This window comes from Notamacropus eugenii, chromosome 4, assembly GCF_028372415.1.
Source record: "Notamacropus eugenii isolate mMacEug1 chromosome 4, mMacEug1.pri_v2, whole genome shotgun sequence".
Classification (NCBI taxonomy): domain Eukaryota; kingdom Metazoa; phylum Chordata; class Mammalia; order Diprotodontia; family Macropodidae; genus Notamacropus; species Notamacropus eugenii.
The window spans coordinates 287,389,923-287,405,249 of NC_092875.1; the positions used below are offsets into that span (position 1 = coordinate 287,389,923).

The following is a 15,327-nucleotide window of genomic DNA, read 5'->3' on the forward strand; positions in this document are numbered from 1 at the left end:
CACTTTATAAATTTTACAAGAAAAAATGACTCAAGAAACACACCTCAAGTCAGCTTTTTGGTATATACATTGGGTTTCCAGGAATATAATATGTAGATTTTTTTGTCTATACTAGTGGTATCAATCACAAATAGAAACAGAGGCTACTAAACCACACTTAATGATTCCTATGGGTCACATATTTACTTAGTTTTTAAATGTATTACTATCTATCCTGTATTGTTTTTTTTTTATTTTGTCAAATATTTCCCAAATTAATTTTTCATCTTGTTTGGGCCACACTTGGGAGTGTTGTGGCCTGCATGCAACCTGTGGGCCACATGTTTGACTTCTCTGGCCTAAGTATATATTGGCCTTCCCCTAGAAAAACATGCTTTGCCATACAATTTTTTTTCAAAGAAACAAAAAAGGCATAGAACAGAATATTTCTGGTATACATATGTACATATTTTATTCTGAAGTACTGTGATGTTGGACACTGACAGGCTCTAACAACCCAGTCACTGATGTGTTGTATAAAGCAGAAATGAGAAATGGCTGAATAAGTTGTGATATATGAATGCAACAGAATACTACTGTGCTGTAAGAAAAGATGAAAAGGCAGACTTCAGAGAGGCCTGGAAAGACTTATATGAACTGTTGCTGAGTGAAAGGAGCAGAACCAGGAGAACACTGCTCACAGAAACAGCCACTAATTCTGATAGACTTAGCCCTTCTTAGAAATGCAAGGACTTAAAAATAATTCTAAAGCACTCATGATGGTAAATGCCATCGACATCGAGAGAAAGAACTATGGAGTTGGAATGCAGAGCGAAGCAGACTATTTTCTTTTTTTATGTTGTTTTGTTTTTCTTCTTTCTCATGTTCTCTCCCATTTATTATAATTTTTCAATGCAACTGGACTAATATGAAAATGTTTAATAGTAATATATAAGTAGAGCCATATCATATTGCATGCCATCTTGGGGAGGGAAGGCAGAGAGATGGGAAAAAAAATTTAAACCTTATGGAAGTTAATGTTGAAAACTAAAAAATTTTTTTTTAAAAAAGTAGAAATGGCACTACAGAAAAAAGCATAGCTGGTCTAGAGAAAGCATTAATGGAGGAGAGGTCCCTGTTATAGGCAACACAATTTTGGAGCTCTGAGGAAAGAATACTCAAGGTATCTGAAAGAGATCAGGATGCCAAAGGTTTAGGAAAAAACTTGGACTTTATTGTTGATAAAAAAAAAAAGCAACCAGTTATTAACATTTATTGATCTCATCTTCAGCAAATCATTCTTGTGCCAAAGTCAAAAGAGTAAGATTCACAGAAAGGCTTTGACCCTCTGAATAAAATCAGTTAGTCAGTCAAGAAACATTTATTAAACACCTACTATGTTCCACCCACTGGACTAAGCATATAAAGAATGGCAAAAGTCTATCTCTCCTCTCTAGGAGCTCACAATCTAATGGGGAGACAATATACAGGACAAACTGGAAATGGTCAACAGAGGGAAGGTACTAGAATTAAGGAGGATCAGGAAAGGCTTTCTATACAAAGTGAGATTTGAGCTGGGACTGGAAAAAAGACAGAGAAACCAAAAGGCAGAGATGAGGAAGGAGAACATTCCAACAATGGAGGACAGTCAGTGGAAATGCTCAGATTTGAGATAGAGTGCATTTTTCAAAGAACAGCAAGGAAGCCAGTGTCATGGCATTCAGGGTATTGGGGGTGAGGGGCTAGTAAGGTATAAGAAGACTGAAAAGGTTTAGAAGGTTTAGAAGAAGAGGAGGAAGAGCTAAGAAGGGCTTTGAATGCCAAACAGAACACTTATATTTGATGCAGGAGATGATAAAGGGTGATTGGAGTTTACAGAGGGGAACAGAAGGGTAACACAGTCAGACCTTCAATTGAGGAAGATCATTTTGACAGCTGAATGGAAGACTGATTAGGGTAGAGAATAAAGCAAGGAGAGCTCCCAGTAGGCTAATACAATAGCATGGGTATGAGGTAGTGAGGGCTAGTACCAAGGTGGAGACAATAGCACAGGAGAGAAGGGAACATATGAGAAAAGATGGTACAAAGGTAAAATTAACAGGCCTTGGCAGGAGAGTGAGGAGTTGCAGATGACAGGTTGTGAGGCTCACAGGTTGTGATGCTGGGTGACTAGGAGGATGGTGGTACCCTAAAGAATAATAGGGAAGTTAGAAAAAGAGGAAGATTGGGGAAGATGATAATGTTGAGTTTAAGATGTCTACAGGACATACGTAGCTTAAGCTATCAGAAAGGCAATTGGGGATGAATGGAAAGACTCTCCAAAAGAGGTTAGGACTAGATAAGTAGATCCGAGAAGCATGCCCACAGAGTTGATAATTGAATCCATGGCAGTTGATGTGATCACCAAGTGAAATTGTATAGAAGAGGAAAGGACCCAAGACAGAGCCCTGCAGGACACCCATGGTTAGCAGGTATAATTTGTGTCAAGATCCAGCAAAAGAAATTAAGAGGTCAGACTGGAAGGGAGATGGTAGTGTCCTGAAAACCCAGAGAAAGGAGAAGAATCTCATGGGGGAAGAGGGGTGTAATGTACCATGCCAAAGAATGTAGAGAGGTGAAGAAGGATGAGGACTGAGAAAAGGTCACTGGATTTGTCAATGAACAAGTCATTAATAACTTTTAAGAGAGTAGTTTTGGTTGTCATGTGGTAAATAAGCAGACTGTAGATATTTAAGAAGAGGGTGAGAAGAAAAAGGAGGTACTTATTATCAATGGCCTTCTCAAGGAGCTTAGCCGCAAAAGGCAGGAGAAAGATGGGACTATAGGTAGAGGGGATGGATAGATCATGTAAAGGTTTTTTGAGGCTGGGGGAGACATGGAGATGCTAGCATGTTTGTGGGCAGAAGGAAAGCAGCCAAAAGAGAGAGATACTGAAAGTAAGTAAGAGGAAGGGAAAGATAAGTAAATCTGGTGGAGAATATGGCACATAATGAGATCATCTGCGCATAAAGTAGCTTTGGCCTTGGCAAGGACACCACTTCTTCACATGAGATGTGGTAAAGTTGAAGAAAGTGGCAGAAGGCAGTGATGATATTAAATGAAAAGGAGGAAGAAGATGGAGTTCACAGCAAATGATGTCAATTTTTTTCAATAAAATATAAAGCATTTAAGAGGGAAGAATGAAGAGGAGGAATGGAAGATTCCAAGGATGAAAGGGTTTGGAAGAGCCATCTTGGTAAGGGGGTCAGTGTGTTAATTTAGGAGGTGTAAAAGATTACCTAGCAACAGTGAGGGCCTTGTTGCGGTTAAGTAATTTAAATTTGTAGTGGATCCAGGAGAGACAAGCTGTGTGATTTTCATTTTCATTCATCAACACATGTGTAAGAGAGAAGGTGTGCATAGCGGGAGTAATCCAAGGATGAGGCTTTGTAGATCAAGTCTGCCAACACAATAAGACCAGGAGGAGAGAGAAGAGGATCTTGGATAGGATGTGATGGTATACCCACTATATGGAGAAATGGCACAGATGAAGACACAGGAAAGGCTATTGAGAAAGAGCAGTTAAACCAGCAGGTACAAAACCAAGATAAAAGTTGTCACAAAAATCTAAAGAAGAGAGAGTATCCAGTTAAAGAAATTGTTTAGCAGTGTTAAATGCAGCAGAGGTCAAAAAAGATTAAGAATTGAGAAAAGGTCATTGGGTTTGGTAATTAAGAAATCATTTGTAACTCTGGAGAGACCATTTTCTAGTTAATGATGAGAGAGAAAGCCAGATTGTAGAGGGTTCAGAATTGATTCAGAGGAGAGGAAACTGGGGCACATATGGCCTTTTTCAATTTTAGCTAAGGAGAAGGGAAATATAGCATGATAACTAGTGAAGATAGTAAGACCAAGTGAAAGTTTTCTAAAGATGGAGGAAACAAAGGTGTGTTTATAAGAAGTAGGGAAAAAATCCAACAGACAGGAAGAGACTGAAAGAGACTAGTGATAAAAGAGAGAATAGGGATCATAATTGGGGCAATCTGCTGGAGAGATTTATTAGAAGCAATAGCAGCAAAGGTATGATGTGAAAGGCCTGGCCTTGGTCAAGAGGACCACACCTTCATCAGAGACTAGACTGAAAAAGATAATGGTGAGTAGAAAAGGCATTGTGAATTAAGAGGATAAGGGAAAAGAGGTAGTTCTCATGAAATGGCCTCAATGTGATCTCTCTCTTTTCTTCAATTCCACTGATTTTCCTAAAGCAGCCAAACTACATCTTTCCCTTCAAGAAACTTTAGGATCTTTTCATTGTCCCTAGGACAAAATAAAAATGCCTTTCTTTGGCATTTCAAGCCCTTTGTAATCTGACTCAAGTCAATCTTTCCAAGTAAATATTACTTCTCTTTATATTCTCGATATTCCAATTAAATTGGTCCACTTGCTCTTCCTTCTACATAACACTCCATTTCCCACCTCTGTGCCTTCATATGTAGATGATCCACACTAGAATGCTAGCCTTCCTCATCTCTTTCTTGGAACACTGAACCCTTCAAGGTTCAGCTCAAGTGCTACCTCGTTCAAGAGAGCTTGCCTGATTCCCCCAGTTGTCACCCCTCAAAATCATTCTGTACTTATTTTATATGTGTGTGTGCGCGCGTGTATGTAGGCACAGTGCCTACACATAGTAAGCCCTTAATAAATAATTACTGATTGAGTGAATAAGGCTTGTATCTCCCAGAAGACTAGATAAAAAAACTGATGCTCAATAAATTCTTCTAAAGAAGAATTCCCCTCTACCCAGTCCCATTTTTTATAACTTTATTTTTTAGGTCCTACATTCAACAAACCTTATTTTTTTTTCCTTCCCTAGGTGTTGTTGACATTTTTCTACTATGCCCCTGAATGGGTACCACATATTTTCTCCCCAACACTACCATTCCTAGAAAATGATCAAACAATTTCCCTAACTCCATTCACCATCCCTCTACTTTCCCAGATCAAATCATCCCTCCCCAGCCACTACTCCTCTGTGTATGTTTTCTTCCCCCTTTATAATGCAAGCTTCCTGAAGACAGGTACTATCTTTTTGTATGTGTATTCCCAATACTTAGCACAGTGCCTGACTCATAGTTATAGCTTAACAGATGGGTTTTTTGTTCATTAATCCTCAAAGGTATTATTGTCAGAAGGTTTATTTAAATATCTTTTTACATCACTAATTATAGTTAATAAAAACAAATTTTGAAAACACTATACGTATGAAGAAATTAATTTTTTTCTCTAGACTTCTAGAAAATATATATATAGTAATATCTCTTTTTATCTGGAAACCTGAAAATAAGCACAGAAAAAACTCTCTCAGCAGCAAAAACGGAGGTTTCCATATGCACTAAAGCATTTTACTCATAAGAGTACCATAATATATCACTCAGAACTTATCTTAGGTACAGTTCAAAAATTTTTTTGTTTTCTTATTTCCTGGGCATAGAGATTTCACTGGTATTGGGAACTCCTAGATGATGAAATTCCCTCTATCAACGCAAGCTGGTATTTTCTCAGCCACTAATAGGCTCAGAGTTTTACCTAATGCACTGAAAAGTGAAGTGACTTTCCTGGGAATCACACAGTGATTATGCATCACTGACAGAACCTAGGTCTTTTTGGTTTGTAGGTAAGTTCTCTATACATAAGCCATGTTGGTTTCCAAGTCCCCAACAAGTCAGAGGGGAAGAAAGAGGCTGCAAACACAGTGACAACAGCAAGAAGTCAAAGCTGGTAACAACAGAAAAACAATGGAAAACAGACGTGAGAACCTGAAAAGTGTGGCAATCTCTGTTTATTTCATGTACTCTCTCTCTCTACACACACACACACACACACACACACACACATAGATAGATATAGATATAGCCATGTCTCTACAGGCCTAGAGGGTTTCATTGGATTACAGCATAATATGATATTGTAAGCTAATATTCATCAAGAAAATGTTAAGTTATGTTCAGCTATCTTAATACTCTGAGGAGACGTGATTTCTCCAGTGTGGGTACTTTGCCCATGCTAGGCCCTACAGCTAACCTGATGAACTATTCTGAACTTGCTATGCTGGTACTTGGAAAACATGACTGTTCACTAGCCCCATACCTACGGCCTTTCCAGTCTGGCAGGACTTAACAGGGACTGTCCTTTGTTGCAAGACCGTCTGGAGAATTTTAAGTCATTTCCATATTACAATGAAACGTCAAATTTAGTAGATATATATGTTCAATCACTTAAAAAAAAAGACAAGAAACTAGGCAATATATTCTAGAGTAATTTCCACCAAACATGGTAAAAATAAAAAGTTTGGAATGATCCTTAACTGCCCAGAAAATTCTGCTAGCTAGATCAACTTATTTTCAAAGACTAATTATATCCTAATTTTTTCTGTACTAATAAGTAACCAACATAATCATATCCTGAATGACATTTTAATCTTAACATTTTAATACCTTTTCAAATTTTGTAACAAGTTTGAGTGGGCTGAACATAATAAAGGCTTGATAAATGCTACTCAATCATTTTCAACCCAGAAATTTAGACTTGGTGCTTAATGCAACCCAAAGAGAGATGTATTTAATTCTTGATGCACTATTATTTCTTAAAGATATGATAAAAGTATGCTAATAATTTTAGAATACCACTATTAAACTGGAGTAGACTATAGATTAGAATTTGGTTTTAGTGAACATAGTAGGGAGCCTTTGTAGTTTCTGTTTAAATTGTTTTTGAGATTTGTGTGCTTGAACTGAGGAAAAGCTTTATAGTAAATACCATCTCTGCATCTGTTCTATAACTGTTACACTAATAATTTATGAGTGGAGCAAAGAAAATGATGCTACCAGCATAAACTGAATTTGATTCATGCATATCATTACTTGACTGGATTTGTTATCTTATCAATTTAAGTTCTCCTTCCAGTGATGTGGATCACAACTCACATACCTTTTCATCTTACACAGCTCCCTGGTAAATCCTTCACTGATGGTCACTTTGGAGGCCTTCTACTAGATATCTTGAAATTCTGAGAATAACAGTGTAGTACACAGGCTCTCCGTTATTTCACCATATGACTGGCTTCCTTCATCTCATTATATATCTCTCTGAAGACATCTTTCACATTGCTTCAGTTAAGCAATTCATAGTTGGAACTGTGTTGCAGCCTCCTCATGGTCATTACGCATCTCTCTAATTCTCTGAAGAAAATAGTACGGCATGTTCTTATAGCCAGCCGTACAACATCCCCAGAAGAGTATTTTTTTTAAAGTTATTTTTCTTGTGGAGAAGCTTCAGGATCATTAAAAACAAAGGCAATAGAGACCATTCTCCTCCTCCTGTTCAATTCTAGGTCCATCATACTGTCCACAATATATTTACTGTTGGATTTATAGATTGCACATCTAACTTATCATATAATAGTTTGGACAATAGGCATTCTTCCTCCTCTTGATTTTTATTTTTATTGACAGTTAAGACTGAACTGTTAAATGATCATGGATCCCAATAGCTAGGTGTCACAGTCATTAGAACACTGGTCAGGAGTCAAAAAGGACCCGAGTGAAATCCTGCCTCAGACACTTCTTTGATATATGGTCCTGGTCATGTCACTTAACCTCTAAGTTTCAGTTTCCTCATCTGTAAAATGGGAAAAAGAAAGAAAGGCATGCTTTGTAACTAAGTTAAGGTTTAGATGTAGAATTTAGCACCAAGAGCAAAGGATCATAAGGAAATAAAGTCAAGCTGCTACGTGATGTGCATTCAGTCTGTCTTTTGCTGTTATTCAATTCTGAATGTTACAGTAATTGTATAAGACTCATTTTTCCTTGTAGATGCTCATTACAAATAGAAAGTAAAATCATTAAATTAAAATACCTTAATATTCTTAAGTTCAGTGCTGTCAAAAGATGTTTTAGCCATTATATTGTTAATAGTAATCAAAGCAACAGTAAGGATTGGTTACCTAACAAATAAAAATTATCTAAAAAAAAAAAAGCTTACCAAACCCAGGTTTGCAATTAATTTAACTGTATCCCATCTTATGGTATACAGTTGACAATGTTGTTGACAATACCCTAGGAAAATTTTAAAGCACATACAAAAAGTTGAACTGAAAAAAATGTAAATATATAATAGTTTACATTTCACATTTATAGTAACACACTTTTCCTCTGTCATAGATTCTTTCCACTTTATAAGGAATATGTCTCCTTTCCCTCCCTCAAAAATAATGACCTAACATTTTTTTCCTGCTTTGAAAAGACAGTTTCTCTCCCCAAAGACACTTCTCTAAATAGAACATACTTGGTCCTGTCAGGAAAAGCAAAGGGTTAAACAAAAGAAAACACCAATCACCAGCTTGTCCCACTTCTCCACCTCCTTATTTCTATCTCTTCTCTTTCATAAGCTGGTGTTGCAAGATTCTGGTTTCCCAGTAGTGCATAATCAATCTCATAAAGAGACACTGCAGATTTATAGGTAAATAAGGCCAAATCCAAAAAGTTTTAAGAAAAAGGGGACCTTAACATAAATACTATCTTTTAATTACTAAATCAAGTCTACTTTATAGAATCCCTCAAGACAGGGCTCAAGCACCATTTTACTTTACATGAAACCTTTCCTAATCCCTTCACTTGCTAGTGTCCTCCCTCAGAAGTACCTTTTAGCTAATTGTTGTGTATTACATACATACTTTTATATGTCCTTATGCTTCTTCCATTAGAAGCTAAGTTCTTTGCAAGCAGGAATTTTTTCACTGATTATATTTGTATTCCTGAGACCTAGCATGCTTCCCAGCTGATTGGCCGGTTGATGATAATAGCTCACATTTATATAAGGTTTGCAGATCATTTCATAATTCAAGTATTTCATATTATCCATAAAACAATCCTAGGAGTTTGCTATTATTTTACAGATGAAGAAACTGACCAACTTGCCCAGGGTTGCATAACTATTAAGTATTTGGGGCCACATTTGAATTTAGGTCTTTTTGACTCCAAATCCAGCACTCTATAGGTGATTAAAGTGGCAAGAGCCTGCAATTTGAAATTAGAGGACCTGGGTTTGAATCTCAGTCTTTGTACTCTGGGCTCCATTCCATTCTCTGGACTTCTTTCTCTAGTCAGCCCCTGCAACCCTTTTCTCTGATTGGTCAGTTCCTCCTGAAATCTCCATTTTAAGTAAAGTGTCCAAGCAAGTCCTATTTACTCCTTCATTCTTCTCAAGGTTCAGCTCCCAACTCTCCAGACTTCTTTCTCCACCATGCCCCCATGCCAGTATCACTTTTTTTCACTTCTCAGCTTTCTTTTGTATGCTATCTTCCCTCATTAAAATGTAAGCTCCTGGAGGGCAGATACGGTCTTTTTGCTTGTACTCTATTCCCTGTTCCTGACATGTAGTAAATGTTTAATAAATGATTACTTTGATTTCACTAGTCTGGACTTAGGTTTCCTCTTTTGTAATGTGAAGGATGTTCAATAATCTCCAAAGCCTGCATCTTACCTACAGGATCAAAAACAAACCTCTCTGGCATTTAAAGAACTTCCTGACCTGGCTGGCACAGTGCTTGTCACATAGTAAGCTTAATAAATAGCCTTATCTATCTTTCCATTCTTATACATTACTCCCCTTCATGTATTCTATGGTACAGCCAAACTGGCTGGTTCGTCACACATGACATATTATCTTCTGTCTCCATGCTTTTGAACAGGTAAGTTGCCTGGGCCTAGAATTCTCCCTTGTACCTTCCTAGAATCCCCAATTTCTTTCAAAGCTCAAACATTACCACCTACAAGAGGGCCTTTTCTACTTCCACCCCATCAAAATTACCTTCTATTTACAGTGTGTATACTTACACGTATACATGTTATCTCCTTCTATGGAATTTTTATTTCTTGAGGGGCAGGGAAAAAGGCATATTTGTTTTTGGATCCACAGTGCTTTACTCAGTGCTTGGCACATGAGAGGCACTTAACAAATGTTTACTGATCTAATGACTAGATGATCTCTAAGGTTCCTGCTACTGCAGCTCTAAATTTTATGACCATGTTTTTCCTTCCCTATCCTTCTTATGGACACACTGAAGCCTTGATTAAAATGGCCTTTTACTCTAAGGAACTGGTAAAAAGAAAAATGTTCTAGAGTAGATCTGGATTACAATTTGCTTTGCTTTTGATACCTGTGTACTTCTAGGTGAGTCACTGTTCTTTTGATTAATGGAGGATGCCAAGGGTAGTAATAGATCATGGCTCAGATGCTCATGTAACTTCTTTTCTACCCCACTCCCCCCCCATCTCATGTCCTTTTTTTAGAGAAGAAAAATTCAAAGGAAGACAGGGAACTACATAAATAAATACAGTATTTCTATTTTTAGGCACACTATAGCTTCAGGTAATTAGACTATCACATTCTCTATATAAGGAAAGTTAAGTCAACAGAATCATTTTGGGAAAAGCATTTTAGAATGTAATGAAATAAATAATTCATATTTGTATGTCACTTTACTCACAATAGCTCTGTGAGAGAAATATAATCGATATAATAATTCCCTTTTTACAGATAAGGAAGCCAAGGCAAAATGGCTGGTCTGTGGTCTTACAGCTAATAAATGTTAAGCATGAGGATTAGAATCCAGGTCTTTCCTGACTCCAAATCTTACTGCTCCTTCAACTGCACCAACTAGCTCATATAGAGATTTTTTTTCTCTCAATCCCTCACCTTCACCTCCTTTTTATCTTGTTTTAAATAAAATCTTCTCCCCCTCTTCAATCATTGTTCATATATACATAAACACATACATACATAAAATAAAATTTTTCTGGCCACCTTCTTCTCCACAACCTAATCCTTTTATTCTCTTTCAATGTTAACTCCTTCTTCCAAGTGTCCACTCCAAAACTTGTTACAGTATCTTCAGCTCATCTTCATATAAAACTTACTACTGAACATAAAGAAAATTACTGAGTTAATGACAAACCTGCAGACTTCAAAAAAAAAAATCTCACGAGGAGTCATGCACCTGAGGTTGCAAACTTGAGACTGGGAAGGATTGGTGGTGTTTTCAATATTAAAGCGAAGTTCTGTCAAATGGGTCAACATTAGAAATGGATGTGACTTTTTCACTGGCAATGATATTAAATGATGATGCATTACTATTTGCTTTGGCTCTACACCCTAAGGACCACAACGCCTCCTATAAGCAGCATATCTCCCTATTATAATGAGTGTGACCTTCTTGAGAGCAGAGATTGTTCTTTTTCTGTCTGTATACCCAGCACTCAACATAGTTCCTTGTACATAATAAGCACTTAATAATTTCTTTATTTAAAAGAAAAATCTCACGATACTTAAAGCTCTAAGGGCGACTTACCATCCCCCCCGCCAACTCTCTCCCACCTTTCCATGAAGAGAAACAATGCGATCTTCAAGCCCAAAGTAGCAGTACTCCTAAATTCTTTGAAACTAAAAATAGCTCTGCTGCTGCTTCATCTGCCAGCAGATGGCCAGACTATTTTTAATTCAGGCTTTTAGGGAGCAGGAATGGATTAAGCTGAGTTCAATGGCCAAGGTTCATCCTCTGGCTCAAGGATGAACGGAGGAAAGTTGTAGAGGAGTAGGGCCCCACCAGAGGGCAACATGCATGCACTCAAAGCAGTTTTGGGCTTCAATACAAGTTTACACTAAATGTTACAAGTAGGTTTCTAATATCTTACATTTTAAATAAGTTTCCTGAAACCAAATAATCAAACCAATAATATGGATTTTAATAACACTGTAGGAACTGAGTTTCTTTAGCATTTCTTTTCTTTCTTTTTCACACAGATTTAAAGGTCTCTAAACCTTGAGACCGTAAGACAGGTTAGATTTTTTTTTTAACAGGTAAACTCGTTTTCAAATCTAGGTCTATGTGATTTTCCTAAAAGTTTTATACTTTAGGAAATGTGTAGCTTCATTAAGTAGTATATTTTATTTTAGTAAGATGGTTATCAAAATCTTATTTATAGTTGTACATTCTGTAAATAGCTTGTGGAATGAATTTTGAATTACTTTTTTACCTAATCCTCACCTCAAGCTAAACAAAAATTTAACAAAGCAGTTTCTTTACACATTTTAATTCTTCAAACTACTGTCCTATGTGATTTAATTTACTAAAGCATTTTCTAACACAGAAAATGAAGACCCAAACGACTCAATCAGTTAAAAATGTTTAATTCTGTCAAATGTATAAAACCTCTTAAGATTTTATAAAAGAAAGCCTCACACAGATATCAGAATAATTATAATTTCACTTCCTCTACTTTCTAATTATGGCTATTCCTACCAAAGCCCAGATACTAACTCAATTTTGATACTACTAAAACTATTCATATACACACACCAAACGCTCTTAAAAAAAAAAAGTGTGCCAATGAATGGCTAACTTCCATCAAGTGGAAAGAAAAAAGTTTCCTCAGGTCCAAAATATTTTAAGTTTTTCAAATGCCATCTACTTAAGGATCAAAAAGAAAAAAAAAACAAGCGACAACAAATTAGTGTTGTTTATTTTAACAATTTGCAAAAGTTAATTTTACAACGTCCTGGTAATTGACAGCGAAATGTTACCTTTCACTGGCTTTTTAAACCAATGTAAATCCTTCGGGGGCTTACTTTTTACAACAATGCTAGTTTTCAAAGGTCTGTCATCCATGTACACATTTTTGTAACAAGCTCATTTTTTCTTCTCATCAATTTCACTTAAATCTATTTCTAACAGCACAAAGCCTAAGCACCGGGCATTCATCTCTGGGTTAAAACTTTACGTCTGTGTTACAAACATCTCCCACATTTAATAAATACAATATAAGAAGAATCTCCCCGTCTACCTCCCGGCTTTGGTTATTTGTGTTCCCTCCCAGCAATTCCGGTCCTGGATGTGGATGTAGGTATTGTTTAGATTTGCGCCAGCTATTGAGGCTTCATCATACTGGCCTTCTTTCCTGAACTACAAATCATCATTCAGGCTTGAGAGCAGGGGCCACCGAAGGCACATGTGGCTGGTGGGTGTCACTGTCTTTTTCATTTCCCCCTTCATTCCCACCCCTGGTGGCTACTTATCATCCTATGCCTTCCTTGGTTCTTTCTCTCCCTCCTCCCCAACACACACATACGTACAAACAGTTAAAGAAACAACAACCTTCAGTCTACTTCCAGGTCAGCAGCCGGTGACAAGGCTACTACATCTTCCCAGTACTATGGCAGGAGAGAAATGTCAGGGCTGCATCAACCAGGGAACAACTTCTAATCGCCTTCCCGGTCCAACCTCCCCAAAACAATAAACTTAGGTGCCAGGACAATAGAGAGTCCTTCCCCCCCTCCCCAGCCCCCCGAGCTGCACCCATCCTCTCCACCTCCATTACAAGGCTAATAAAACAGCGCTCATCTTCTGCTTCATCACAAAGGCTGGTATCCTGCCCTCACGGTTCTCGGCTCCGTCCAGCCCCAAGCCCCTCTCCTTCGGGCAGCCCGGGCTGCAACTCCTCGATCCACTCTGGCTCCCCCTCCCCCGTCTGACCCCCGTCCAGTCGAGTTGTCAACTCCAATGAGGAAGCAGAAAGAAAGGGAAAGAGGGATCGGCAGGGGGTCAGGGCGGCTGGGGTGAGGGTGGGGGCCCTACACACAGTCACACCCCCCTCCAGGTGTGCTCCCCCTCCCCCAGCCTCTCCCTCCGCTCACCTAAGGCCACCTCGCAGGCTTTGCGCAGCTGAGAGTGATGCGCCTTCTTCACTTCCTTATCGGCCAAAATCTTCTCCAGGGCCCGGGTCAGGAACATGTTCTTCGTCTTCTTCCCTTCATACATGGACGCGGAAAAAGGAAGCAGCGGCGGCAGCAGCGGCTCCGGACCGGCGGCCGGAGGAGGAGGAAGAGAAGGGAGAAAGAGCAGCAGCAGGAGGAGGGTGGGGGCGGGGAAGGAGAGAAGGGCAGGGGCAGGAGCAGGAAGGGGCGGAGGGAGAAGGGGCAGAGCCGGGAGGTCGGGCCGGGGTGGGGTGCGGTGGGGGACAGCCGGCTCCCGGCCGCCCCGCTCCGGCACCCGGGACCTCGGGCGCCGCCGCCGCCGCTGCTTCCTCGTGGGGAGGAGGAGGCTGACAGGCGAGGCCGGCGCGGGGCGCTGGAGGGCCCGGGCCTGGGGGTGGGGGACGCCGGCCACTCAGAGGCCCGGCCTCGGTGGGGTCTCCCTGGCTACTGTGGGGATCCGCGCCCGCTGCTGCCGCTGCCGCGGACCCGCCTCCATCACCACCGACCCGTCCTGGCCGCCATGTTGGGAGGAAACGACGCGTCACGCAGCGGCTGAACGGAACGGCTGCAGAGGAGGAAGCGGCGGCGGCGGCGGCGCTGCCCAGCCCCAGAGCAGCCGCGGCGGCGGCAGGAGCCGGGAGCTGGGGGGTGCGGGGGCAGGCCGAGCCGCAGCGCTACGGTGGCTCAGCAGGGACTCCCCGCCCCTCCCAGCGCGCCTTCCGGGGCTGGGAGGAGGGGCACGGAGAGCGTCGGGGACTGCCCGGGGCGGCGGGCTGCCGCGTCCTCTCCGGCTCCCAGTGACTCCCTGGCACGAACGCCCTTCCCGGGCAGAGGAGGCGCGTGCCCGCCTCCCGGCCGCTCTCCCTGTTCAGCCCCGCTGCGCCGGACCAGTCCGCACGTGGAGGGGGCACCTCCACGGGGGTCCCGCCAGCTGCGCTTCCCTTCACCCGCCCACCCGAGGTCTGACCACCTTAGTGGGTGCGCGTCCTCGGGAAGGGCAGAATAAATCACATTCACGTGGATCCAGCCTTTCCTCCTCTCGACTTTTTAATCCGTGGGGTGAACTCCCCGAGACCGTGGGGTCCCCTCGCCTCCTGCCTGGAGTTCGGCGGCAGCTGGGGTCGCGGGCGGTGCACGAGCCCCTTCACAATTGGGTGAATCGGAGCCTTGGAGGAGAGGAGAAAGTGGCAGCGGAGCTTTGGAGGCAACGTCAGAATCTCTGTGTCGTGCGAGCGTGCCGGATCTCAGTGGAAGGAAATGAGAACGTCCTGCGCTGTCTGGAGTTGGTGCAAACACTCCTGAGTAAATGAGGCAGACTGCAAACTGAGCTCAGAATGCAAACTGTTACAATGTTACCTTCTGAAAAATGAAATCTAAGAAATACCACAGGGAAAATGTATAGAAGCAACTTACATGATGGTTTACTGGCAGGAGCCTTCCTGGAAGTCCCATGCTGCTGCTGCTCTATTACCCTAAGGCTCCCTATTGTTAGGAAGGCACTCCATTCCATTCCTTTTATTCCACTCCAGTTTCTTAATTTGCCAATTGTGTGGATTAATT

General features: G+C 40.8%; 1 protein-coding gene across 3 annotated transcripts in view; it reads right to left on the reverse strand.

Moving 5' to 3' along the window:
- Positions 1-14,156, reverse strand: part of ARFGEF1 (ARF guanine nucleotide exchange factor 1) — a 172,462-nt gene extending 158,306 nt beyond the window's left edge. Inside the window, exon 1 of one of the 3 annotated variants that reach the window (XR_011966130.1) lies at positions 13,708-13,962. Coding sequence is in view for 1 of the 3 variants with exons in the window: in XM_072604742.1 (XP_072460843.1) it covers positions 13,708-13,831 (124 nt within the window). In the remaining 2 variants the exon portion in view is untranslated. Of the gene's footprint in view, positions 1-13,707 lie in introns of all 3 variants that reach the window. The other 2 variants (XR_011966129.1, XM_072604742.1) reach the window with 2 other exon arrangements.
- Between the last annotated feature and the right edge of the window lie 1,171 nt (positions 14,157-15,327).